Consider the following 24,503-nt stretch of genomic DNA (forward strand, 5'->3'; position numbering starts at 1 on the left):
TTATCCACATTGTAAGCCATTTATTCACCAATCCTATACCTTAGACTGCCTTTGGCCCTTGGACTAGGCCCTCATTGCTCCTGGCATGGGGGCCATGTAGCCTGATAGAGCCACCCGGGGCCCAGAAACCTGTAGCCACAACGTCAGTGGCTATAACCGCTTCATCTGCCGCCGCTCCTGTCGGCGCTGCCGTTTCTCGTTGTGCTCTGGTGCTGGGGCGCCACTGTCTGCTGTAAACCAAGGGCCCAGTACATTGACCCACAGGAGGTAAAGGGCTCTCCCCGGCGCCTAGGAGAGAAAAGGGAGCTTGAAGCCAGGTGCAGGAAATTAAAGAAGAGAAGGGGTAGATGCCCCAGCTCCTCGTTGCGAGGCCCACGACCCACGTACCAGAAGCCAGAAGGACCAGATGTAGAGGGAGAAGCAGCTGAGCACCTGCACAATAGCTGTCAGTAGGATCACATCTTTAAGGTGCCTGTGGATAGAAGGGAGGCTGCAAGGGCCAAAAATAGTGGACGGGGAATTCCCTGGCGGTCCAGTGGTTAGGCCTCCATGCTTTCACTGCTGAGAGCCCAGGTTCGATCCCTGGTCGGGGAACTAAGATCCCACAAGCCGCACAGAACAGCCAAAAAAAAAAAATTTTTTTTTAATTAAAAAAACAGGGGCTTCCCTGGTGGTGCAGTGGTTGAGAGTCCGCCTGCCGATGCAGGGGACGCGGGTTCGTGCCCCAGTCGGGGAAGATCCCACATGCCACGGAGCGGCTGGGCCCGTGAGCCATGGCCGCTGAGCCTGCGCATCTGGAGCCTGTGCTCCGCAACGGGAGAGGCCACAACAGTGAGAGACCCGTGTACCGCAAAAAAAATAAAATAAAAACAAAAGTAATAGATGGGCCCTAGTTCAACTCCCTTCCACCCTTCCACAGGTAGCTGTGGGTCTTGGGCCCCAGCACCCCAGCCCTGGCACCGCTCACCTGGGCTGACAGCGGGGGACACTCACTCTGCCATGCCCTGCTCCATGTTGAGATCCATTCCACCATCCATCAGGGCCCCATCCTCAGAGAAGGCTGCCCTTGCCATCGAGCTCATAGAGTGGTAGCTGGCTCCGTATACTGCCAGACTAAACCCCAGGGCCATCTGCCGAACAAGAATGGGGGTATCAAAGGCCAGCCACTGACCCTATGTGCTTACCCACTTCCCAGGATGCAGGACACTTACCCAGGCCCAAAATGAAGCAGATGAGTAGAAGAAGACCAGGGTGACAAGACAGTAAATGGCCTGTAAGCAGACACAGGATCAGGCTGTGATCGAAAGCTTACTAGGGACTTCCCTGGTGGCGCAGTGGTTAGGAATCCGCCTGCCAATGCAGGGGACACTGGTTCAATCCCTGGTCCGGGAGGATCCCACATGCTGCGGAGCAACTAGGCCCATACACCACAACTACTGAAGCCCACGTGCCTAGAGACCGTGCTCCACAAGAGGAGCCACCGCAACGAGAAGCCCGCGCACAGCAACGAAGAGTAGCCCCCACTCGCCGCAACTAGAGAAAGCCCATGCACAGCAACAAGGACCCAATGCAGCCATAAATAAATAAATAAATAATAAAAATTTTAATTTCTAATGAAAAAGAAATCTAAAAAGCTTACTAAACCATGGACCTCCCTCGACTCTGACCAAGATATTAGGCCAGGTGATGAAAGAAGACAAGTCGTTTCTTATACGGTTGGGGGAAGAGGTCTGCTTCCTGAATACCCAGACTCCCCTCCGACATTTCAGCCCAGGAAAGAAGCCCCTGTGTATTTAGGATGGGAAGGGCTCTCCAGTCAATCTGAGACTCACACCCTCATTTCGGTTTTGGTTTTTTGTTTTGACTATTCAGCACTTTCTCTGTGCCACGATCCTTTCTCATTTACTTTTAGTTGGAGTTTTCTTTTGGAGCTTTAGCTGTCATACACTGCCACCACTCCACCCCACCAAACAGAGTTGAGGGCTATGGAACATTGGGTGGGCACAGAAGCAAGGAGGGAGGCACTTACATTGGCCCCCAGTATGATTCGCAGGTAGAACTTCAAGGTCTCTTTGTTCTCCTCAAATATCTGCTTCTTCCCTCTCGTGCCCACTTTGCCCTTGGGCTGCAGAGAGATGACGAGATGCTGTCAGAACCCTCATCAGCCAGGGTCTTCCTTATCCTCCCCACCATTCCGGTTAGCTACAGAGTTTCATCTGCACCTCAGCCGAGTCTCCGCGGTGCTCAAAGCTAGCACAATTCTTGGGATGTCCACCCCTCCTCCAAACCATCCTGCTTAGGGCTGACAGCATCTTTCCAACACACCCAACAATGACCGCCTCCTGCTCGGGGTGGGAACAATCCAACACTAGGCTGGTATCTCCTGAATCCTCTGATAAGGCCCAGTTTTGGGCTGACAAACCCTTCAGAGGGGATCCCTGAGGGGGATTGAATGGCGACCCTCTCCGGCCTCTGCTAGAGTAAACCAGATCTGGGCTAACGCCTACCCCGCCTCAAGCCCCTCAGATCTCCAGCTAGTCCTGACACTGTCTGGTACTGACGCCCACCCCTCTCCGGCACCAGCTCTGGTACGTTCCTGCGCCTCTCCACTCCCCCGCTTAATCTAGTACGGTCCAGCCACCGGATGGCACCTCCCTCTGGCCGACCCACTGCCCTTGATGTCCTTCCTCTGTTTTCAGTCTCCCGGCCCCCCGAGAGTGCTTTGCCTTGCGGACCCCGCCCTACTCGCCCTCCTTACCGCCATGGTGCGACGCAAATACCCAGCCGGGGAAAGATGGGAGAGCGACTGAAACAGCACTCAGTTGGTACCACATCTGCTGCACAGGCACTTCCGGTGCAGACCCAAATCGTAAGCAACTGGGACGGAAGTGGGAAATCCGCCTCCTTCCCAAGCTCCGCCCGCCAGAGTCGGTGGGACTTCACTTCCCAGAAAGCCTTGCGCGGGGGCGGAGGCGGCAGGGATGCGATGGCTGAATCTCTGCCCTGGAGGTGAGAGGAGGCCGCCCTCAGGCCTAGCTCGGGACAGGCCCCGCCCTCGGGGTCCCAGGCTGTGGGGAGCGGCTGTCAGACAGCTCGCCTTGGCCCCGCCCGTCTGGCGGAAACAACCAGCCCGGGAGATCCAAGGACCTGCTGGCTATGGGTAACGGCCCCGCCTTTGGGCCACCCCATCCCCTTACCTTGGGCGACCATCCTCTCCTTCCCCATCGGCCCCAAGAGATGGCCAATCTGTCACCTCAGCGAGGACAGGGCCTCTGCCTACCCTGCATCTCTTGAGATGGCCGCCCCTCCCCCTCAGCTCTGGAAGATGTCCGCTCCATCCCATCATCCCCGAAGGTTAAACCGATCTTATCCCCATTGGCCCCTTGGAATGGTCGCTCTATTCCCTCCTCCCCGAGAGACGGCTGCCCCTTCCCCTGGCGGTGGAAAACAGAGTGCCCCCTCCCATCAACTTCGGGCATGGTCTCTGAGTTCCCTCACCGGGGACAGGCCTGCTCCCCGCTCCCTCGACCCCTAGTGATGGCCATCCCTGCTTCCTTCACCCCATGGGATGTTTGCTCCCTCTCCTTAGCCTGGAGCAAGACCACTCTGCCGCTGTTATCTAGAGAGAGATGATAAGTTTTGTCCCCAGTGGCCTCTTGGGATGGTCTCTTCATCCCTTTTCCCCTGAGAGCTGGCAACCCTCTCCCCTCAGCCCAAGGGAGACAGGCCACCCTTTCCCCATCAGCCCTTGGAATGGTGCTCCTTTCCCTTAGCAAATACAGGACTGCTCCAACCCCAGTGAGCCCCCTGCGATGGCATCCTTTCCCCCTTTGGCCCCGGAGGATATCTGTTCCATCCCCATAGATCTCAGAGATGACCAGTCATATCTCTAGTAGCTCCTTGGGATGGGGTTCGTTGGGTGGCCACTCCACCCTTATCACTGCTTCTTCTGGTCCCTCTAGAAAGGCCTCCCCGCTTCTCAGCTCAAAGAATCATGCTTCCTCCCCTCAGGGAGGACAGGTTTGTTGCCCTCCCTTTGCTCCTTGGATTGACTGCTGAGCCCCAGAAGACAGGATGGCCACTATCTTACCTCGGCTCAGTCAGGTTTTCCTGCATCCCCTTGGGGATAGGGGCGTGATCAGTCCCAGTCCCCATCGGTGTTCTCTTGCCCATGCCTAGCCTCCCTGGTCCAGAGGCTGTTCTCCCCAGTCATTCTCCTCTCAGTAATGATCTGCTTTATCTTCCCACCCCTTCCTTGAGCAAACCTTTGGTGAAAATAGAGGTAAAAGACTGTCCATCCTTACTTAATGCAATCCAGTAAGTATTGACTGAGTACCTTCTGTGTACTAGGATCAGAGAAGGAAAGAAGAGATCAGAGTGGGCTGGGGAAAAGGTCCACATAGGCAAAAGGAAATAAGGAAATAGACATGCTGTGTTTGTAGGACAGTGAGGAGACTGGATTGTGGAAGCTCTGGAATCAGGGGTCCAGTCAGGCATGGAGGCCTGGCAGTGCTGACCCAGGAGAAGAGATTTTGTCTTGAGGGGACTGGGAAACCCTGAAGGTTTTCATCAGAGTGCACTGAGACTGAAGCTGTGTTTTAGGAAAATTAACCTTGTTGCATTGTGAGGAATGATTAGCAAGGATGAGCCTGGATGCAGGGAGATCAGGTGGGAAATTGTGGAAGGAATGAAGGCAGGGTGATGAAGATCTGGGCTACTAAGGTGGTAAGTTTTCAAAGGCAGAAATATTAGTAACAGCAATCCAGGAACCATTTATGGACAACCTACTAGATGTGAAGCATATTATATCTATTAAATATATATATATATATAAATTATATTATGTATATATAATTTAATCCCCATCATAAGACTATGATCTAGATTTTTAATATCCCCATTTTACAGGTGTGGAAACTGAGGCTCAGAGAGTTCAAGTACCTTGCCTGAGGTCACACAGCTAGGTATCTGTGGAGCTGGGATTTGAATGAGTCTAAGTTAGCCTGGCCTAAAGCCTGTGCTTTACACCTATATCTGAGAGCAAGGGACAGAAGAGCATGAAGAGTACACAGTATTATCAGGATCATCAGGTGAGATGCACTGTTGGCATTGAAGCTCAGGGGCTGGAAAGTTGGGAGGAGGGGCTGCTTTGGACTGAGGTTGAGATGAAGGTGATGGTAAAACATTTGGATGAAGAATCCTGTGGAGAGTTGGCAATACTAAACTAGCACATTAATGATAAAACAATATGTCCATATTGAATTGCTGGTTATTCCTATAGAGGTAACTGTTAAAGCCATGCAAATGAATTTATTATCCTAGAAAGTAACAGACTGAAAGGCCCAGGTCTGAACCCTGGGAGCCACAGAAGAATCCAGAAGCAGGGCAGTTGGAGTGGTGAGTGGAGCCCTAGAAAACACAGCATCACAGAAGTCAAGGAGGGAAGATTCCAGAAGAAAAGAATAGTTAATATCAGATAATTCCTGGTCTCACAGGCAACTCCCTTCCCCAGTCCCTAATAGGGCCTCCACTCCCACGCACCTCCAGCCTCACAGAGCGTAGGTGGAGTGAGAGTCTAAGCCTACCAGGCTGTTAAGATTTTCTTGCTGAGAATCTTAACAGTCAGCTGAGTAGCCTAGTTGGCAGTGAAGAAGATGGGAAAAGAGTGCGGTCCCAGTGTAACTTCCTGAAGATCAGAGAAGGAACACCTGACTTGCTGTGTTCTAGATCCTATGCAAGATGCTTTACCATGTTATTTAATTGTCACAACAACCCATTTAAATCTCACTACAATTGTCTTTTTATAGATAAGGAAAATAAGGCTCGGAGAGGTCACTTGAGAGAATAAGGATCTAAACTAGGTTTATCTGGTCCCAGTGCCCAGGTTCTTTTTACCAACTTGAGCAGGAAGTTTGATTTTTATCAGTCAGAGCAAACCTGCATCCAGGTGGTGCTCAGGAGAGGTTTGTTCCCAGTAAAGATGCCTGGCGGCTGGAGAGGGGAAGTGAAGACTCCATGAAGCTTAGGATCCAAGATGAACTAGAAGCCAGTGCTCTAGTCCCCTCTGACCTACTGTGCTATCAGCTGGAGAAGGTCCCAAAGGCCCCCACCAGCACTAACAGCCCCCAATGCCCATTCTTTTTCCCTCAGATGCTCACATATATTCTGAGCTTCCTGCCTCTGTCAGATCAGAAAGAGGCCTCCCTCGTGAGTCGGGCTTGGTGCTGTGCAGCCCAGAATGCCCTTCGGGAGGTAAGGTACCCGCCCTCACCTGGCCCATTCTCACTTCAGCTTGCTCCTGGCCCTGCTCATGCATCATTCATCCACTCATTCCTGCATACTTATTCATACATGCTTGGCTCTGGGTACAGTGCTGGGGCTCTACAGATGAATAAAACTCCCCTGAGAAGCTCCTAGTCCAGTGAAGGAGAAACACAAATATGTGAGTGATCATGATGTCGTGTGCTCGGCGCTGTGACACTGGAATGAAGGGTGCCATGGGGACATGAAGAAGGACATCGAAGGAGACTGGCAGCCTCAGGGAAGGCTTCCTGAAGGAATAGGATGAGGATGAAGGTTGGTCTTCCAGAACTCATATCAGCACAGGTGAAGGCACCAAAATGTGAAATAGGTCTGGAAACAACCACACAGGTTCCCTATGACTGGAACTTAGGTGTGTGTGTGAGAAGTGGTGGGAGATGAGGCTAGAAAGGGGTCAGACAGCAAGAGAGGTGCCAGGTGGCGTTGCTGGGACTTTCTCCTGGTTATCATCGTGGGGCCTTTAAAGAAATATGAGGCAGGGGAGTGACATGTGGTGATTTGTGTCTTAGACATCTGCAGTGCAGAGTGGACTGAGAGGGCGAGTCGGAGTGCAGGGAGACAGCCCACTAGGAGGTGAATGCAGGCATCTGTGCTCGTTTGAAGGGCAGCAATGATAGCTCTTTGTTTCAATTTTGACTTCTTTGATTATCACTGAGGTTAAACAGTTTTCTCATGAGCTGACCATTTACATTTCCCTCTTTTGTGTATTTGTGTTCCTTGTCCATTTAACTATTGGGGTCTTAGTATTTTTCTTATCCATTTGTATGAACTTTTTATAATTAAAGAGATTAACCTTTTACATATTTATTGAAATACATTCCTAATATATTTGCCTTTTAATTTGATTTGTAGATATGTGTTTGTTTATGAGGTTAAATTTCTAGGTTGTTGATTCTGAACTTCTTTTCTTTCTTATTTCTTCCATTGCTTTAGAGATCCTTTGCCTCTCTTCAGAGATCTGATAAATATATACTTATATTTTGTGTCTTTCTTTTTAATTAGAATTTACTTTTTAGATCAGTTTTAGGCTCACAGCAAAATTGTTTCTTGTGTTTTATGGTTTGAATTTTTATATTAATTATATTTTTTATTGGTGTAATTTATTTTGATTTATGCTCTAAGGTAAGGAGCTAAACTGATTAGTTTTCAAATAGCCCAAATACCATTTATGTATAATGAGTTGGAAGCCTCGTCTGTCATATATTAAATGTGTGTGTTTAAGTAGGGTCTGTTGTTGAGTTCTCTCTCCAGTGTCATTGAGCTTAGTGTCTAAAGGAATTTGATTTGAACTTGTTGAAAATTTGAAGTATAAGACATCTAAATGGTGAGATCCAGTTGGCAGTTGGGTTTCTGAGAGAGGAATTCAAGAGAAGGGTCTAGGTAATAAATATATATGTGGGTGTCATTAAAGAACAGGTGGGCGTTTAAGCCATGGATCTGAGTCCCTTCCCCTAGGGAGAGCGCGAGGAGCCCTGAAGAGCAGGCCACAGAGAATGCCCCCAAGCGGACACCAGTCCAAAGGCACGGAGAGGAGGAGGGGCCTACAGAGGGGGCTGAGGAGATCCCAGCGAGAGGAGGACACACAAGTCAAAGGTGAAGAGCATTTCAAGTGTTGAGTGGATGAGTAACAGTGTCAAATCCCACAAAGAGTCCAGAAAATAAAGAACAGATAGTGTCTGTGATGTTTGACATACAGGGTGGTCACCAATGGCTTCAGTAACATTTGGCATCTGGGGAAAAAGGCCAGGTAGGTTGAAGAGTGAATGAGAGAAGAAAGGATATGTAGAGGATGACCTCACTTGCAAGAAATTTCCCCATGAAAAGAAGAAAATAAATAGAATTGTAAAGAGAAGTTGAGGTGGGCTAAACAAAGGATTTTAACTGGGAGAAATCGCTAATGTGTTTATGTGCTGAAGGAGTCACTAGTGAGTGTAGGGAGGAGAGAGGTCAGGAATGGCAGCCGCCACCTGAGGTGGCAGCCAGACAGGCTTCAGTGAACAAGGCTTGGTCTTGGGTAGGATGGAGAGGATGTCACCTCTCCTGAGGAAGTGAAGGGGTGGGGGTGGCAATGTGAAGCTGTTTGCTGAGGCAGTTCCTTAAAGGCTGGTGGGTTCTTTGTGTGGTGACCGTGGAGGCCAGGTTGTCTTAGGGGAGTAAGTAGGAGGCAGAGGCCAGGGCCTCAGCAGAGGTTTGGAATATTCACACAGCAGGAGGAAGATGGGAAGTTACCAGAGACACAGGGAGGGGCCTCACTCACTCAGGCGGTGATACTGCCTGTCTGTGCCCAGCACTCTGCTGAGCCCTAGGAGTGCAGGGCTGGGGCTGACACAGCACCCAGAGTTGATAGTGAGAGGGAGACAGCACAAGCCAAAAGGAGGGGGTAGGGTGCTGCACTCACAATCGTATGAGGCACACCAAGGACGCAGAGAGAAGATTCACGAAAGACTTCATGGAGAAGGGGATGCTTGGGCTAAATCTCCAGAGAGGAATAAATGCTTGCTAAATAGACAAGTAGGAGTAGGTGAGGGGTCAGACCCACCCACCCCACCCACCCCTGCCAAAAATAAACAGAAAACAGCTGAACCCAGCCAGGGGAGCATGAGACAACAGAAGGGCTTGAGTGCCAGTCAGGAAGCTCAGTCTCCATGCTGTGCAGTGGCGAACCATCAAAGGGCCTGAAGAGTGTCGTCAATTGCCTTTTGTAAGGATCACCCTGGTGACAATACCAAGGATAGACTGGAGCCAGGGAGACTGGAGGCCCGGACCCTGATCAGGAGGAAACTGCTTAATATATTTCTGACAGACAATAAGGACACCTGAACTAAGGCAGAGCAATGAGGGGGGAGCAGAGGGACATATTACAATGTATCGAAGAGATGGAATGGAAAGGACTTTCATCACTGTGGATGTGAGGGAGCGGTCTAGGATGACTCCCAGATTTCTGACTTAGGTGATGTGGTAGAGGGCACTGAGAGTTTAGGAGAAGGGCCAGAGACCAGCAATAAGACAGTAAACTCAGATTTGGGCATATTGCATCCTTGAATCCAGAGAGAGGTCCATCAGATCATGGCTCCCAGTATCTGGTGCTCAGGAAGAAGGTGTGGAAAACAAAGTAGTTGGAATGGGATGAAGTCTGCTGGGTGCACGTGGAGGGAAACAGTGTGTGTGTGTGTGTGTGTGTGTGTGTGTGTGTGTGTGTGTGTGTGTGTGTGTGTGTGTGTGTGTGTGTGTGTGTGTGTGTGTGTGTGTGTGTGTGTGCGTGCGCGCACGCGTGTTAGAATGGAACAACCCATGGATAACCCACTGGTCTACAGACTGGGTCTTTCTCTTCTTTGGTGACCCTGAATGGAAAGCAGCCTAGAAGGTAGGAGAGCCAAGAGGGCAGAGTCTCAGAACCCCCAGTGGGAGAGAGCATCAGGGGAGACTGGCCATCCATAGCAGGCAGCATGGCATGGCAGAGAGGACACTTGTGGTAAGTCTTCAGGGGAGCCCCCAGATGCTGGTGACCTTGCCAGAGAGGAGCTGTTGTTGGGAATGAGTGATTCTGTGGGGACAGTGGTGGAGGGGTAAGTGGGCAAAGCCATGGTAAAGAGGTGGCCACAGTGGGTGTGGGCGCCCATGTGCTTCCAAGAAGCTTGACAGTGGAGGGGAGGGGGTGAAAGGTGAGAAGAGGGGATGCAGGATCAAGGGAGGCCTTTGCTAAGACTCTGGGGTGTTTGTGGACTCTGGGGAACGAGCAGTGGAAAGGCAGGGTTCTCAGAGGAGAGGGTGGGGGACAGGCTCAGTAGGCCGGGAGAAGGGGGTCACCCTGAACCAAAGAGCAGGAGAGGGAAGGAGGTTAGGATGGGTCCTGCCAGGGGTGGGCTGGTGGATGTGAACAGGGAAAAGGGAGGGCCTTCCCACCTAAGGGGCTTTGGTTTCTTTTTGAAATGGTCAGGTCATCTCGGAGAAGGCTGGAGTGAGGGGAGGGAGCTACAGTAGCGTCAGGGGCTGGAGAAGATAGTGGGCTTGGAGAGAAGTCTGAGGGGAGTGAGAAGAGACGGGGAGGCAGTGAGGAGGTGGGAGTGGGCAGGCCAGTGCTGACAGTGCAGGCACGAGGGGAGGCCACGGCTTCCTCGGGCAGAATTCTGTATCCCCAGCACACACCCAGAGGAGGCAGCGGTCTCATCATCCCTGGCCAGGCAGGGGGCAAGGAGAATGGGCACAGACAGCAGCATGACGGGCAGGGCCACAAGGACCCTGAGGAGAGGTAATCCGGGGGAGGCCTCTTGGAGTCCAGCAAAGAAGGAGAGCATAGAAGAAGCCAAGTGGGCAGTCAGTCCCCGGGGATAAAGGTGAGATTGGTATAGGAGTAAGGGAGGGAGGAAAAGGAGGAGACCAGGGTCAGAGTTTGGGATCGTAGAGTCTACCATTTTAGCACTGGGGCTTCTCCAGCTAACTCTGAACTCCAGATAGAACATTGACAAAGACCCGTTTGGTGCCTCTGCAAAACTCAGTCCCCCACTCCACTCCCAGGGCTGGGAGTGCTGGGAAGCCAGGCCACAGGTACCTGAGCATCTAGGGCCCTGCCGGCACCATGTCCCAGAGACCAATCTGCGGAACCCTGTTGGCAGGAACCATCTCCCAGGGCTCAGCAGCTTGATAAGGAGGTGGAGCCCCAGCTAGTAGGTGCTACAGAAGATTCTGGCTGACCAAGGCCAAGCTGGGGCCTATATGGCTCCAGGCCAGGCTAGGATACTAGACTTGGCGACTTCTTATTCTCCCTGACCTGCCCCCACTTAATTCCATTTTTTCTCAAATAAGAAGGTAGACAAAGGCAGCACCCCAACAATACACCCAGGCTCTGTCCGTACCGGGGCGGGGGTGCTATTTGCCTGCCACTGGGCTGGTCACTGAAGAACTCAGGACGGCTCCCACCCCCTGCGGCCTTCTCCTGCCCAAGGCGTCTATAACGCCTCTGGAAATGACCCCCAAGGTCTGACTCCTCTCTGGAGACCAAAGCCCCTGGGCACCAGGGCATATCTTTTCTCAAAGGGCTTCTGGAAAACAGGCATGTTAACTTTGGATTCCTGTGCCAGCAGACAGGAGGGCCACGTCTCCGTCAGATGGCTTTTCAAGTCTGCACACAGGCCTGCCATCTCAGCTCAGGACTTCAGTAGTTATGACAGAGTCCTGGCCTCTCACAGTCAAGGGACATGTATTGCTTTTAGCAAGTTTAGGGCATTTTCCAAATGATTTCGCATTTACTCTTAAGATGCTGGCATTGGGAAGGGAGGAGCCCATGGGGCTAGTCGGCCCCTCTGTGATGGGGCGGCTGAAGCTGGCGCAGGTACCTGTGTAGTCCTCCCTTAGGCCTTTAGAAGCATCTTCCTAGGGCCTGGGAAGGGGGACTTTCCTACACTGGGGCCAAGGACCAGAACCCAGAAGCCTGCTGCTCTGCCCCCACAGATGATAATTATCCCTAACAGGCTGCTCCTGGGCTCCTGTATTTGAGTCCCAGGTAGACCACCTCGGTGATGGCTTAGAGGCTTCCTCCTCCCCACCAAGAAAAACAGTGGGGAGCAAGGAGGCAGTCTAAAATCTCACCCTGGCCCCATAGCTGGAAGTCCTTTAGGCCAGGCCCTGCCCCATTATTGGGTAGCTTTTGCTGCCACCTGCCAGCCCTGTACTTGGACGCTGGGCTGTTCATCTACCTTGTTCACAGGAAGGCAGTTGGGAGAGGGAAGAACTTTCCTGGTAGCCAGGGCTCAGGAAGACAGGGAAAGAAGGAAGACTGGAGGCTGCTGGAGCTGGGGCCTGCGGGGGTGGCATGTGACTATTGGGGGCAGGTGCTGCCTGGCAACCAGCACCGCTCTGCACTCCCCCAGCCAGAGTTCATCCTACTCATCATCAGATTGGCTCATCTGTCGTCACTGCAGGGCTTTGAAAGGGCTGGAGGCACGCTTTACCTTTCCTTTCTAGAACCTTTTCTCCCTGATCTTTTCGGTACCCTCCCGAACCTCACACACTGAGATCTTCCCCAGCTCTCCTTAAATCTGAGAGAGGGACCCAGGTCCTCGGAGTCCCCACTACCCCACTGTCTCCCAGTGTCCACGCGGGGAATCTGTGGGGAGAGCGCCTCTCATCCATGCTGACCACAGGGTCTGAAATGGGAACCTGGTTTGACACCCTGATTCCCGTGAAATTCGCCCGGCACTGGTCTCCCTCTTACCGTACGCTCCTCCTTCCTGTGAGGACAGCCATAGTCAGCTGCTTCTCTCTGGGGCAGAAGCCAGGCTGATTCTCCACACCTGGGAATGAGTTCCGTGCATCTTCCTGGGAGAATCCTGTTGATAAGTATCTTATCAACAGGAGTGCGTATTAGGCGTCATTTCTACCTTTCTGGTTCCTTTTTGATGATGTTCTGTGGGGAACAAGCAGGGAATGTCAGCTTGTTCTTGCCCTTACTCACAGGACAGGTTTTTTGGGGAGCTTGCTTGTGAAAACAAGAGCCTTTGAGTACCACTTGCCTGCAACCTGGGCATTGGTCAGGGGTAGAGAAATGGGGCTAGGATTTTAGAAGCCAAGTCCTCTTCTCCCTCCCCCCACAGACCAGTTCCACACATTCCTGTAGCTACTGTCCTTTGGCTCCTTCTGGCACAAGATCAGGGAAGGTTCCACGAAAACATCTCCCTCACTGGGGGCTCCCCAAACTCGTAAACAAGCCAGCTTTTTCCCACAACAACTTAGCCCTGAGCTTGCCTCCCGGCCCCACCCAACTCCGACTGTGTGCTCCCCGCGCTCGCTCCCCTGTTCCTCTACGGCAGGGCCAACTCAGCTTCCTCCCTGCCTCTGAAATTCATCCTATAAACTCCTGCCCACAGAAACGGGACGCTTCTCCCTCCTTACCTGGACAGACACGACAGACCCTCTAAAGATGAGCCCCAGGCTCACAAGCACGTCTTGAACTCTCGAGCCTGAAGGGCCTACACTTGTGAGCGCGCCCACGCCCCCACGCATGCGCACACCACACTCAGTGCATGAGCACGTTTTCACTCACACACAAAACCCATTTTTGCAAACATTCATGTGGCTGAGACACTGAATGTGTGTGGCCACCAGGGGACCTTGGCCTCACTGCCTGTCCCAGATCTCTGGCATCTGGGCCACGGGGGATTGTGCTGAGCAACACCTGCGTACCTTCTTCCCGCCCTCAGCTGTTCCGAGGGCTATTTATATGCTCTCGCGAAAGTGGGGGAGGCTGACTGCTTAGCTAAGGCCAAGCTGAGGCCCTGGATTTGGAGCCGAGTCCATGGGTCTCAGGGCCACCTTCTGAAAGTCCCAAAAGTTGAGGTCCAGCATACTTTGTCCTCCTGCTGCCGGGGGGGCTTCTCTGGCTCTCCTCCAGGTCCCCCCCAGCCCTCCTGTACTCAGCATGCTAAGTCCCCACTCTGGCCCAGGCCCTCCATAGGCATTCAGTCCCGTCCGTCACTAACGTTCCTGTCCTCCCCTCGTAGTCATCCCCTTGGACCCCCAGTGGGACCCATCCTCCCAGCTTCCACTTCCCAACAGCACCCCCTCAAGCACACATGACACCACACACCACAGTGTGTCCCCATTGTAGAAAACCCCTTCCCTGACCTGCCCTCAAATTCTGGCCAGTGAATTGCCCCCAGACCCGATGGCCAGCACACTCTTGAGACCAGAGCGTTAACCCCAGGCCCGCTGCTGTCCCATAGGCCAACGTAAGGTACAACATCCCCGTGTCCTCTGCTTCCCTTCCGACCGTCAAGAGCCTGGGTCTCAGGGGCATCTGCTGCATCAGCCTGACCAACCTGGATGGCTCGCCGGCTTCACACCAGGTGCTGCAGTCTGTTGCCTACCACCTGGGCCTGCACTTGCAGAGCTTGTGCCTTGGGCAGCCCCACAGAGGCCTCCTTCGTGGCCCTGATCCTGGGCTGCCCGGCCCTGCGTTTCCTTGACCTCAGTGGCTGCAACAGCCTTTTCACGTCAGGCATGCTGCTAGCTCAGCCCAAGACAGCACAGCGGGTCCAGCAGGCACTGAGCGGCCCCCGTGAGCTCAGTCTGGCTAGCCTGCGGGACCTGACTGATCTCAGCTTCAACCGGCTCAGCAGTTGAGTCCTCAGCCTGGAGCGCCTCTCCTTGGCCTGCTGCCACCTCACCTTCGAGCCAGGCCCAGCCCAGGGCTCCATCGGCCCCCAGGATTCCTCCCCTTCCCAACTCTCCTTCCGCAACCTGCTGCAATTCGTGAAGGAGCAGGCTGGTAGGCTGCACGCCCTGGGCCTGAGTGGCACTGGCTTGCCACCCGAGGCCCTGCAGGCCCTGGGCCAGGTGGCTGGGCTGCAGCTGCAGGAGCTGAGCCTGCACAGCTGCCGGGACCTCTCCACAGAGGCTGTGGCCACCCTTTGCCACCAGCAACCAGGCCTTACCTTCCTGGACCTCAGCGGCTGCTCAGAACTGGCTGACGGGGCACTCTTGGCTGTGAGCCGGGGCCTGCGGCGCCTGTGGCACCTGAGCCTGAGGAAGCTGCAGCGGCTGACGGATGCGAGATACTCAGCCCTAAGGGGCCTGCGGGAGCTGCAGAGCCTCGACATGGCCGAGTGCTGCCTGGTGAGAGGGCGGGAATCGGCCCAGGGCCTGGGCTTGGTGTGCGGAGCTCCACACCCACTGGCCTCCCTCAGCCTGGCCTACTGCTCCTCACTCAAGGTGAGCGTCCCATCCCCTTCCTTCCTTCCTTCCTCACCAGGACCAGGGATTGGGGGAACTGGGAGCGTGGCGCCAGGGAGGCGCCCAGTGTTTGTGTCCAAGGAGTAGTTAGAGCTGAACTGAGGACACAGTCGGGAAGAGGAAAGGAGCCTAGACAGACAGGGCTGCTGCCAGCACTCCTCCCCGCAGCCCCACAGTGGGTCCAGGTAGAGGGAGGTCCAGGAGACCAGGGGGCCCAGCCCACAAGGTGGCACATACCTCACGAGCCAAGTGATTGGTGACCACTGCAGTCTGGGGAGGGGAGTGAGTGTGGGTGTTCTGGGAGCCAGGAAGGCTGATGAAAGGGGTGACAGAACTGAGCCCTGCGGGGAAGGGGTACCGAGGTTACACAGCAGTCATGGTTCAGGCAGGGCCCGAGGGAGGTAACGTGATGTGGGAGCAGAAGGGTCATTTCTTGACTGAAGCCAGTTCCTTCAATAGGGCTCAGCCCTGTCCCTCTGGGTGGCGTCCCTGTCTTCCTGCAGTGTCAGTCTCTTCCTCTTTAGCAGATTATTACTTCAATCTAGCACTGTGCCCAGAGCATTGCCCGCCTGAAAAGCATCTCAGCCTTTTCCTCCAAGTGCCCCTCTTCCCCTGCCCTACTCCATCCTCACGGCTTCACCACTGTGCGTCTCTCAGCTGCTCTCTCTGGGGCCCCGCCTTCCCGTGTCTCTGCATCCCTCTACAAAGCAGCTTCCTCTGTTCTGCCCTTAGTTCCTGCTCCTGGTGGTGGCAGCCCTACCCGCCCTGTGACCTCACAGTCCTAGAGGGAGCATATTTGATTGGCTCAGCGAGAATCAGATGTCCACCACTGGTTCTGGGAGCACAGGCAGGGTGAACACCTTAGAAACTTTCACCTGCATCCTTCCTGCCCCAGCCAATCTAGGCATTTGCTTTTCTCCTGGTTTCCCACCACTGCAGCCCACCAGGTCCACTCCGACACTCACCAGCACAGGGATATTGTTGCTTCCTTCCGTGGACCCTGTGGCAGCTTCCTGTTGCCTGTGGGGCTGGAACCTTGGGCAGAACCTTCCTAGTGACCCCCGCCAAGCCCGGTGACACAGGCACAAGCCACCACTCCATTGCCCTCTCCCTCTTCCACTTCCCTCCTAGGACGCCTCAGTGCTCTCCCTGATGCCAGCGCTGGGCCCAAGCCTCAGGGTGCTAGACTTATCCTCCTGCGTGGCCCCTCACCAACCGGACCGTGCAGGCCATCTGCACCTACCTCACCCACCTGTCAGTCCCGCACCTGGCCTGGTGCAAGGAGCTCCGTGACCGGGGGCTTCTGGGCTTGGGGCAACCAAGTGAGGAGACTCTGCAGGGGCCGCAGGTGTGGGACCCTCGAGGTCATGGCGGGCGGGGCGGTCCCTGGGCTCAGCTGCCCTCCTGCCCCTCCTGCGCCTGTCTCTGGGAGCAGCTGAAGGCCAAACTCAGGAGGAATCTGGGAAGCAGGGGTTTCCTCTCACAGCCACCCCGAGAGCTGGGCATCGGGCCTCCAGCCGCAAAAGGACCCTTCTCCCTGGCCATAGGGCCCGCCCTACTCACACTGCAGGCCCCACAGGACTTGGACCTCACAGCCTGCAGCAAGCTGACTGATGCCAGTTTGACCAAGGTGTGGGGCTGGGGATGTGGATAGGCTGAAGGCCCTGCGGCTGAAACCAGCGGTCGGGGCCAACCCACTTTTTGCCTGGAAAGTCATTTCTCATTGGCTTCTGCTGCCCGTAGCCATTCCTCTGGCTGGGGGTGGGGGAAGCTGGAAGGGCTCCAGCACCACACCACCCGCCCCCCGCCATCCTCGCAGGTGCTCCAGGTCCCCCAGCTGAGGCGGCTGTCACTGAGCCTGTTGCCAGCACTCACAGACAAGGGCTTGCTGGCTGCGGCCAGAGGCTGCCGCAGCGTGGAGCGCTTGGTGCTGAGTCACTGCAGCCGCCTCAGCGACGAGGGCTGGGTCCAGGCAGCCGGCTCCCGGCCAAGGCTGCAGCACCTCAACCTGTCCAGGTGCAGTCAGCGCTCGGAGCAGTGAGTGTGTCCGGTGCTGCACAGTGTAGGGGCTGGGCTGGGGCCCCGTGCCGGGTCAAGCGCTCGCCCAGTGGCCTCCCTGCGGAACGCTGGGTTCCACTGGGCAGGCGTGCAAGCAGCTCCGGATGGCAGATGTGGCCATGTGTCCTGGCATTAGCATGGCTTCCGTCAGGCGCTTCCAAGCCCAACTGCCTGAGGTGACCTGCGTCCAGTCCCGCTTCGTGGGAGAGGCTGACCTGACCCTAACACTCTGAGGCCAGGTCAGTAACCAGCCCTGTGGCTCAGCCTCTGTCACCTCCAGAGGCTCCAGGCCTGGCCTCTTGACCTGGAGTTTGACTCAGTGCCTCCCACCTCCCTCTGCTACATGCCCCAGAGCCCCTTCCCCAAGCTAAAAACCCCTTTTCTAGGACTAAGGGTGGGACTATATCAGGGCAGCCCAAGGGGCTTCCTGCCCCAGTCTGCCCCACAGCCCAGCAGGAACCTTTTCCAGCTACATGTCGCTGCCACAGGCCCCTGGAAATGCCAGCTCCTGCTCTCCTGTCCAGGCCTGGGTCCAGAGGCCAGGCCCACAGGTGGGCTGGGTCTGGTGTTGGGAGGAACAGACCCTGTGCCTCTGGCCCTGCCCCTTCTCACACTAGGGCCTGTACTGTTCCCCACAGCTCTCCCAGCCCCCTACCAGCACTGAGCTTTAGCAGCCAAGCCACAGTCTTTGTTGTATACCCAACAAGATTAAAAATTCCAGATCTCACCTCCTTGTCCGAAGTTCTCAAAGGGCCCCTTCCCTCCTCACCTCAGATGAAGCAGCCCAGCCCAGGGACAATGTGTAGGAAACGCCAGAGGGACAGTTTCTTCCTCACACCTGGCCCAAAGCCCTACAGGTGCCCCCAGCAGGTCCTAGCTTCTTCCCCACATGGTGGGAGACTCCAGAGGCCTCTCCCCAGCACAAGCCCCAGGACATGTCCTGCAGCAAAGGCATGTCTGTGTACCCTCATCCCAGTCAGATCCCAGGAGCAGTGATTAAGGCTGCCTGAGTCAGTGAGGCTGTTTTCAGTACACACAAGACACTAAAGAGGATAGCATCTCTGGGTAGGAAGGGTCATTAGAGGTCTAGTCCAACCTCCTAAACAGAGACAGAAGCTATAAGCTTAGCCTGGGAGGTCAAGGAAAGACTCAAGTCAGTGAAAAAAGAGGAGGGAGGGAAGGAGACAATTAGGCAGAAGGGACCAGGGAGGTGCACATGGGCAGGCCAGAGCTGGCGCCGGGTGTAGGGGTAGTCCCAGTCCCATGGCAGGCAGGGAGGATGCCAGCTTGGACCGAGCATCCTTGGTCCACATGCTTGTGACTCTGTAAGCCACAAGCACTCTGTTGAAAGGGCTAAACCACAACGCGTCTGCAACCCATCTCGATTCTGTTCAATCATGGTACCGTGACCATTATCCACGGTCAACAGGGAGACACCGAAGAATACAGGGGAGACAGTGTGTGTGTGAGTGTGTAATCAGATCGGCTTCCTGTTTGAGAAAGCAGTGTGGTAGTTGGTATTGAGAAGATTGGAAGGGCGAGACAGGAGGCAGGAAGTCAGGAGGTTCCTGCCAAGATGATGGTGGCCTGTAACAAGGGACTGGAGACACTGAGAAGGAAGAATTGATGGTATTAGGAGACTTAACTGCACTTGGGCTCCCCATTTGCACCTTGAACTCAACAGGGACTATTCTAAGTGCGGTGGGAAGTCTGAATGCAGGAGTGGGCATGTGGGGCCCTGAATGCCTAAGTCAGAAGCATAGCTAGAGAGAGGGAACAAGTACTCCCCCAGAACATTCTTCAAAGGAGGTGTCGTATCATCAGTTTTTAGGTAACATGGTGATGGTTAACGCTTAAAAAACGTATTTTGAGGAGGCACTGGGAAAGAGAGGTAGTGAGAGGCATGGAGGAGGTCAGAGGGTGGTGGCTGGCAGCTTCCAGCCTGCCCGTGGGTCCTGTGGGTGGGTGTGCTCCTCTTTGCCTCAGAGGCTTGGGGTCTGTGACCATAGCCTCCGAGCTTCACCTCCAGCTGGCCTGTCTGTGGCCCCCACCCCACCCATGCTGCTGCAGTTGAGTTTTAATCAGAATGCAGGCTTGCTGCACTAAATTCCCCCTTGTCAGAATCAGCCTACATCCTCCCACTGGCCTGGGGGACATCTTTTGGAACCTTGAGTTTGCCCTTCAGCACAAAGCATACCCAACTTCACATCTCTCCCTTCACGCCTCTCAACAGGAGGCCGTCACGACCCACAAATGACGCAGGGGAAGGGCCAAGCAGGGTTGAGGACTGAGCTCAGACTGTCAGGAGTCTTCTTCTGGAAACATGGCTCCCAGACTAGGCTCCTGTTAATGGCGCCCAGAAAGGCATCCACTTGGGGAAATGCCTCCTGCCCTACCACCTCACCCTCAGCTGGCTGGCAGCCCCAGACCTCTCTCAGCTGGTGCCCCCAGACTACAGGCCATCCTTCTTTGCAGGCCTAGCACTGAGGGAGGCTGAGGACTCACGCTGGAGAAAGGTAACAGGGCCAGCCGGTCCCCACCGTCCTTCGGAACACCAGCCCCTCAACTGTAGCTGCCCAGGTTTGTGGCCCCAAGCTGTGGCCCTGGCCTGATGCCCTCATCTTATCTGCCAGCTAAGCTTGAAGGCAGGCTTAGCCTGCAGGGTTCAGAGCTGGCTCAACACATGTCTAAGAGCCAAGCAGACTTTATTTCTGCTGCAGCCTCTGGTGGTCAGGGTGCCTGTGCTTCTCCCCCCTCCACCCTTTGTGGCCACCACAGTGGCAGCAGCTGTGGCCCTTGGCCAACCTCACTGTCAAGGTTCAGCGATGCTGCAGTCATAGCAGAAGTTGAAGTTGGTGGGGGGTGGGGGAACGGGGGGTGGCTGCTCAGGGATGGGCACATTTTCCAGCTCCAGCAACCGCAGCTTGGTTTCCATGGTCAGCAGCTGCTCCAGATCCAGCCGTGTCTGCTCACTGCCCATGGGACTGCCCAGCAGGGCGCTCAGCCCATCTGTCCACAGGTGGAACTAGGGATGGGGCCATCTCCATGAGGGCCTTCCCGTCTCTTCCCCTGCCCGTCTGCCCGACTCTGCTCAGCCTGCCCGGACACTCACCTCCCGTTTGGATGGGGCAACGAAGTTGAGGTATGCCTCCTCCTCCCCGTGGTCATAGCTGACTGAGAAAGCCAACTCACAGACGTCCTGGGGAAGCAAGGGAGCCAGGAGCACTAAGCAGGGGGCACGGCAGGAGTGGGCGGGAAGGAGCCCCTGGTCCCCACTGCACTCACCTTGTTCTGCTTTCCCGAGCCCTTCTCCCGGACGTGGGGGCAGTCCTTGCCTGTCAGTAGTGCCCTGATGTCGGCCACAGGGACTGCAGGAAGAAGGTAGGGCTGACCACTGGGACCCCAGGCGGTCCCGGGGTGGGGCGGCGGTCTGGGAAGAGCAGGTGTCTGACCCCTACCCTGCCCTCCTTACGCTGCTCAGGCAGGCTCTCGGGGGTGGGCGGGCTGACGCCCTCCTCCACATCCCCATACTGCAGCACCTTGTGGTTGGGGGACAGGCAGCAGAACCACAGCTTGTCTGTGGGCAGAAAGGGTAAGAGGGAAGGAGTGACGAGAGGGACACGCCCTGACCCCAGCCCAGCCGCTCTCCAGCCCCACTGCCCAAGCAATGACCCTGGCGCCGTCGGCTGCTGATCTTGCGGAAGAGTGTCCCCTCGCAGAGGCGGAGCAAACGCTGCTGGCGGATCAGGCCCATGAGCTCTGGCTTCAGCTTCTCCCGCAGCTCCCTGGGGGAGGGGGGGAGTGGGCTCGCTGAACAGGACGACCTGGGCCTGAGTGAGGCCCAGGGGGCAGCAGGGAAGGTGGGGGCTAGGACTGGGACCCATCCCCACCAACTCACAGAATGGGAGGGGCCAGTGTGCCTTCCTGATGCAGCCGCTCTGTCTGCCGCAGGCGCAGGACCTCCCCGTAGGTGAGCGCGTTCACCTTGGTTCGGAAGAGCTCCAGGGAGCTGGGCTTCAGGGCCAGCGTGCGGGCCAGCTGCTCCCGCACCACTTGCGTGACCTGGGGCCACCCCAAGCTTAGCTCAGGGCCTGAGTTCTGGGCCCCGACCCAGAACAATCCCCCGCCCTGGCCCAGGTTTCCCTGTTCCCACCCTACGCACCTTGTCGAAGTCTTCCTGAGTGGCCCGCATCTCCTTCCAGGTCTTATTCAGCAGCTGGATGCTCACACAGAAGAGCTCATGGAAGCTCTGGTCTTGGCCAAAGAACATGGGCGAAAAGTCCTGGGCAGTTTCGGAGCCTGGAGCGGGGGGGCAGGAGGGGCTCAGGGAGAAAGTGTGTACAGCCCCTGGCCCTCTCTGCCCTTCCGTCCCCCGTTCCTGGACACGCTGTGCCCAGTACCACTCACAGGGCTCCCCGACATGGAGCAGTTCACACAGCAGCACAGTCAGCTGGATGCTGCTCCGGGCAAAGGGACACTCGTGCTTGTCCTCACGGCTGCTGTTCTCCAACACAAACTGGGGTGGTGGGAGCACAGGACGGGGTGGGGAGTCACGACTGAGGCTGTGGAGACCCCCTGCCTAGGTGGCAACCTGCCATATCCCACCCCACCCTGTCACTGACCCGGCTGTAGGCGCTGGGCGCGTGTCTGGAGAAGTAGAGCATGTTGTCCAGGGCCAGCAGGCCAGGGGGCACGCGCTCCAGGTCCTGCGCAGGGTTGCTGTTCTGGGGGAAGGGGGAGAGGCAGCTGAGGAAGGGCCCAGCCCTCTGGAACAACAGCAGCCCTGGGTTGAGGCAAGGGCAGGGAGCTGGATAGGGGTCACTCACAGAGAAGCCCAGTTTGCGGAACTCGCGGGCACAGAGGGAACGGCGACGGTCAGCACTCAGCCCAGTGCCCAGGGACTCCCCCTCCGGTTCAAAGGCAGCCTGACGCAGGGCCTGCAGCTGCTCCCGCTGCTCCTGGGGTCATTGTTGGAGTGGTGTTAAGATTGAAGATTCAAGGCCAAGCTCCAGCCGTCCCCAGCCTCGTGTGCCCCAAAGGCACCTACCTGGCTGTAGGGGTCCAGTGGCGTCCGCATGCGTGGCTCCAGCAGCCCCAGCGTAAGGGCCTGCAGTACGTACAAGTGGTGAGCCATCTCGTCGCCCAGGGGCGCTGCACTATGGATGATGTGCTGGAGAACAGCCAGTTCACGGGTGTGAGTGTGGGCCACGAGGAGAGGAGCGGGGAAGGGTCTGCCTGGCCTGGTCCTTCCTACCTTGTAGATGAACTGGCGAAGGTTTCTCTGCCACAGGTAGTCAAGCATGTGCTGAGGTGGGTGGGAAGGGGACTCAGGTGATTTAGCCCCACCATGAGCACCCATCCTGCAGGCCCACTGTGGAGCACACTGCCCACCAGCTCCTCCCCCCACCAATCCAGCCACTGGTTGGACACCCACCTTACGTTCAGCAGCGCTGGCCCCCTGCAGCAAAGCTGTCAGCAGTGCCATGGCCTTGGTTTGCAGCTGCTGGTTCATCCTGAGACAGGAAGAGGGCTCAGCCGGCCATCCAAGGTCCAGCCCCGCTCCACTCATCTGCACCCCACCTCCAGACACTTACACCTGTAGGTGCACCAGCAGCCTATCCAGTGGCACCTCACTCTTGACCAGCTGGCCCAGGGCAGGGCTGCTCAAGGTCACACTCTCCAGCAACCCCAGGGCCAGGGGCTGCACAGATGCATCCATGAGGTTCATGTTCACATAGCACACCACCTTTAGAGGAGCAGGGGTTGTCACCACCTCAGCACCATGGAAGGCCAGACCCTGACACCACTCCACTGCCCCCACCTGTTACCCCTAGAAAAGCCCACCCACCTTCCTAACAAAGGGGATGCTGAGCGTCTCCCAGGACACCACACCATGCTCCATGAGCTCCAAGAAGGCCCTCAGTGCGAGGGCCAGCACCTCTCCTAGGCTGGGGAGACATGTGGGGCTGAGAGGACCAGACCAGGAGGCCCAGCCCCACCATGTCCACCACCCACCACAGCCCTGGGCTCACTCGTCCCCATCCTCAATGATGGAGCCTAGTCTCTGAAGCCCATCACGGCTGATGACTTCCCGGGTGAAGGTCATGTCTGGGGCCAGCAGAACGAGGTGCTGAAGGGCTTCCCGGCGCCCTTCACAACTCTCGCTCTGCAGCCCACGCAACAACCGCTCAGCCTCAAGGTCCTGCCAGGGGTGGGAGCAAGAACAGAGGTGAGGAGGTAAGGAGTGGGAACTGGGGATGTGGGGACTTGGGTGTCCACTAGGTGGGGCACTACTGGGCTGGAGCTGGGGTTAGGGCTGGGGCCTCCAGACCTAGGGCCCAGGTGCCAGTGGCGGGCAGAGAAGAGGCATAGCAGAGGGGCACAGAATGAGGGCATGGTCAGGAGGGACATTACTGGGGCAGTACTGAGGCACAGGATGCTGCCATTCTTGATCTCCGTGCGGTTCTGGAAAAGATGGCAGAAAATGAAGAGAAGTCAAGAAGGGCTCTGAGGATTGGTTAATTGGGGTTGTCAATAAGGGAGGATTTGGGAGTCAGTGAAAGAAAGATCAGGTTCCAGAGAGTGGGATGATGACTCTGAGTCAGAGCCAGGTGGGTTAAAGGGGTCACAGAGTGGAATGCGGGGCGGGGAGGGGACTCACGTTCTCAGTGATGTATCTCCTGTGCCCATCAGCAAACTGTAGGGCATAGCGCTCAGAGTGAGGCAAGCTCCACCTGCGGGCAGCAGAGGCTCAGCGAGGCGGGTAGGGGGCGCCCTCTCCCTCCTGCCCTCCCACCAGCCACCCGGCGTGCCCCGGCAGACCCGCACTCACGCGTCGCACACCTCCTTCAGCACAGCGGCCAGGGGTTTTGCCTACAAGTGGAACAGTCACTCACCGGATGGGAGTGGGAGTTGGGGAGGAGCCTGAGGGGGGGGGCTATTCGAGGGGAAAGGGGCAACCCGGAGGTAGGTGGTGGGGTGGACGGAGGCCAGACAGTCCGGGTGACCTGGTCCAGCTGGATGAGCTGCGGGATGGCGTCGCGCATCTGGACGGCGATCTTCACTACATTCCGCGGGGGCACCATAGTCTACCCGAGGTGGGGGCCTCTGTACTTTCCAGATGTGCAACTTCCCGCCGAGGGCACACCTGGTCTGAGGCCCCTGAGGACGAAGGTGTTCCTCTGCCCGAGACTTGGTTCCCGTGGCCCGCACTCACAGCCCAGGCTCCCACTCCCGACAAGGCGCCGCGGCCTTCCCAAGGGAGCCAGAGCGGAGGCTAGTTCCGGGTTGGAGTCCCGGGGGTAGGAGGGTAGGAGGGTGCCTGCCCCGCCCCGCCCCGCAGAGGCGGCCCCGCCCCGCCCCAAGGTGCGGCAGGTGGGGGTGGGGAGGGCGGGCTG

At 56.3% G+C, this 24,503-nt stretch overlaps 3 protein-coding genes across 4 annotated transcripts; 1 reads left to right on the forward strand and 2 right to left on the reverse strand.

Moving 5' to 3' along the window:
- Positions 1–20: 20 nt before the first annotated feature.
- TMEM208 (transmembrane protein 208) lies at positions 21–2,858 on the reverse strand. Its single transcript, XM_082863422.1, has 6 exons — positions 2,759–2,858; positions 2,030–2,125; positions 1,212–1,271; positions 994–1,130; positions 388–472; positions 21–288 (listed from the first exon to the last, which is right to left on the reverse strand). The coding sequence occupies exons 1-6, from the start codon at positions 2,762–2,764 to the stop codon at positions 151–153; spliced, it is 522 nt and encodes a 173-aa protein (XP_082719548.1). The 5' UTR covers positions 2,765–2,858; the 3' UTR covers positions 21–150.
- Positions 2,859–6,109: 3,251 nt separating this feature from the next.
- Positions 6,110–17,339, forward strand: LOC309977340 (uncharacterized protein; the record flags this gene model as incomplete). Its single annotated transcript, XM_082863404.1, is given in 6 exon segments — positions 6,110–6,252; positions 14,040–14,215; positions 14,217–14,436; positions 14,440–15,027; positions 16,868–17,085; positions 17,171–17,339. Coding segments are annotated over 6 exon segments (1,473 nt in total). The 5' UTR covers positions 6,110–6,150.
- Positions 17,340–19,841: 2,502 nt separating this feature from the next.
- On the reverse strand, positions 19,842–24,385 carry ELMO3 (engulfment and cell motility 3). 2 transcript variants are annotated; one of them, XM_082863391.1, is made up of 20 exons: positions 24,114–24,354; positions 23,939–23,979; positions 23,768–23,840; positions 23,521–23,571; positions 23,139–23,308; positions 22,955–23,054; positions 22,701–22,852; positions 22,541–22,619; positions 22,361–22,411; positions 22,154–22,276; positions 21,933–22,064; positions 21,729–21,830; positions 21,514–21,622; positions 21,269–21,405; positions 21,005–21,168; positions 20,779–20,891; positions 20,579–20,683; positions 20,392–20,474; positions 20,219–20,305; positions 19,842–20,131 (listed from the first exon to the last, which is right to left on the reverse strand). In XM_082863391.1, the coding sequence occupies exons 1-20, from the start codon at positions 24,189–24,191 to the stop codon at positions 19,919–19,921; spliced, it is 2,163 nt and encodes a 720-aa protein (XP_082719517.1). In that variant the 5' UTR covers positions 24,192–24,354; the 3' UTR covers positions 19,842–19,918. The 2 variants fall into 2 exon arrangements, with proteins under 2 accessions (XP_082719517.1, XP_082719518.1); XM_082863392.1 differs by having other exon boundaries at positions 20,028–20,115; positions 24,114–24,385.
- Positions 24,386–24,503: the final 118 nt, after the last annotated feature.

The sequence above is a fragment of the Leucopleurus acutus genome, assembly GCF_964270905.1.
Source record: "Leucopleurus acutus genome assembly, chromosome: 20".
NCBI lineage: Eukaryota > Metazoa > Chordata > Mammalia > Artiodactyla > Delphinidae > Leucopleurus > Leucopleurus acutus.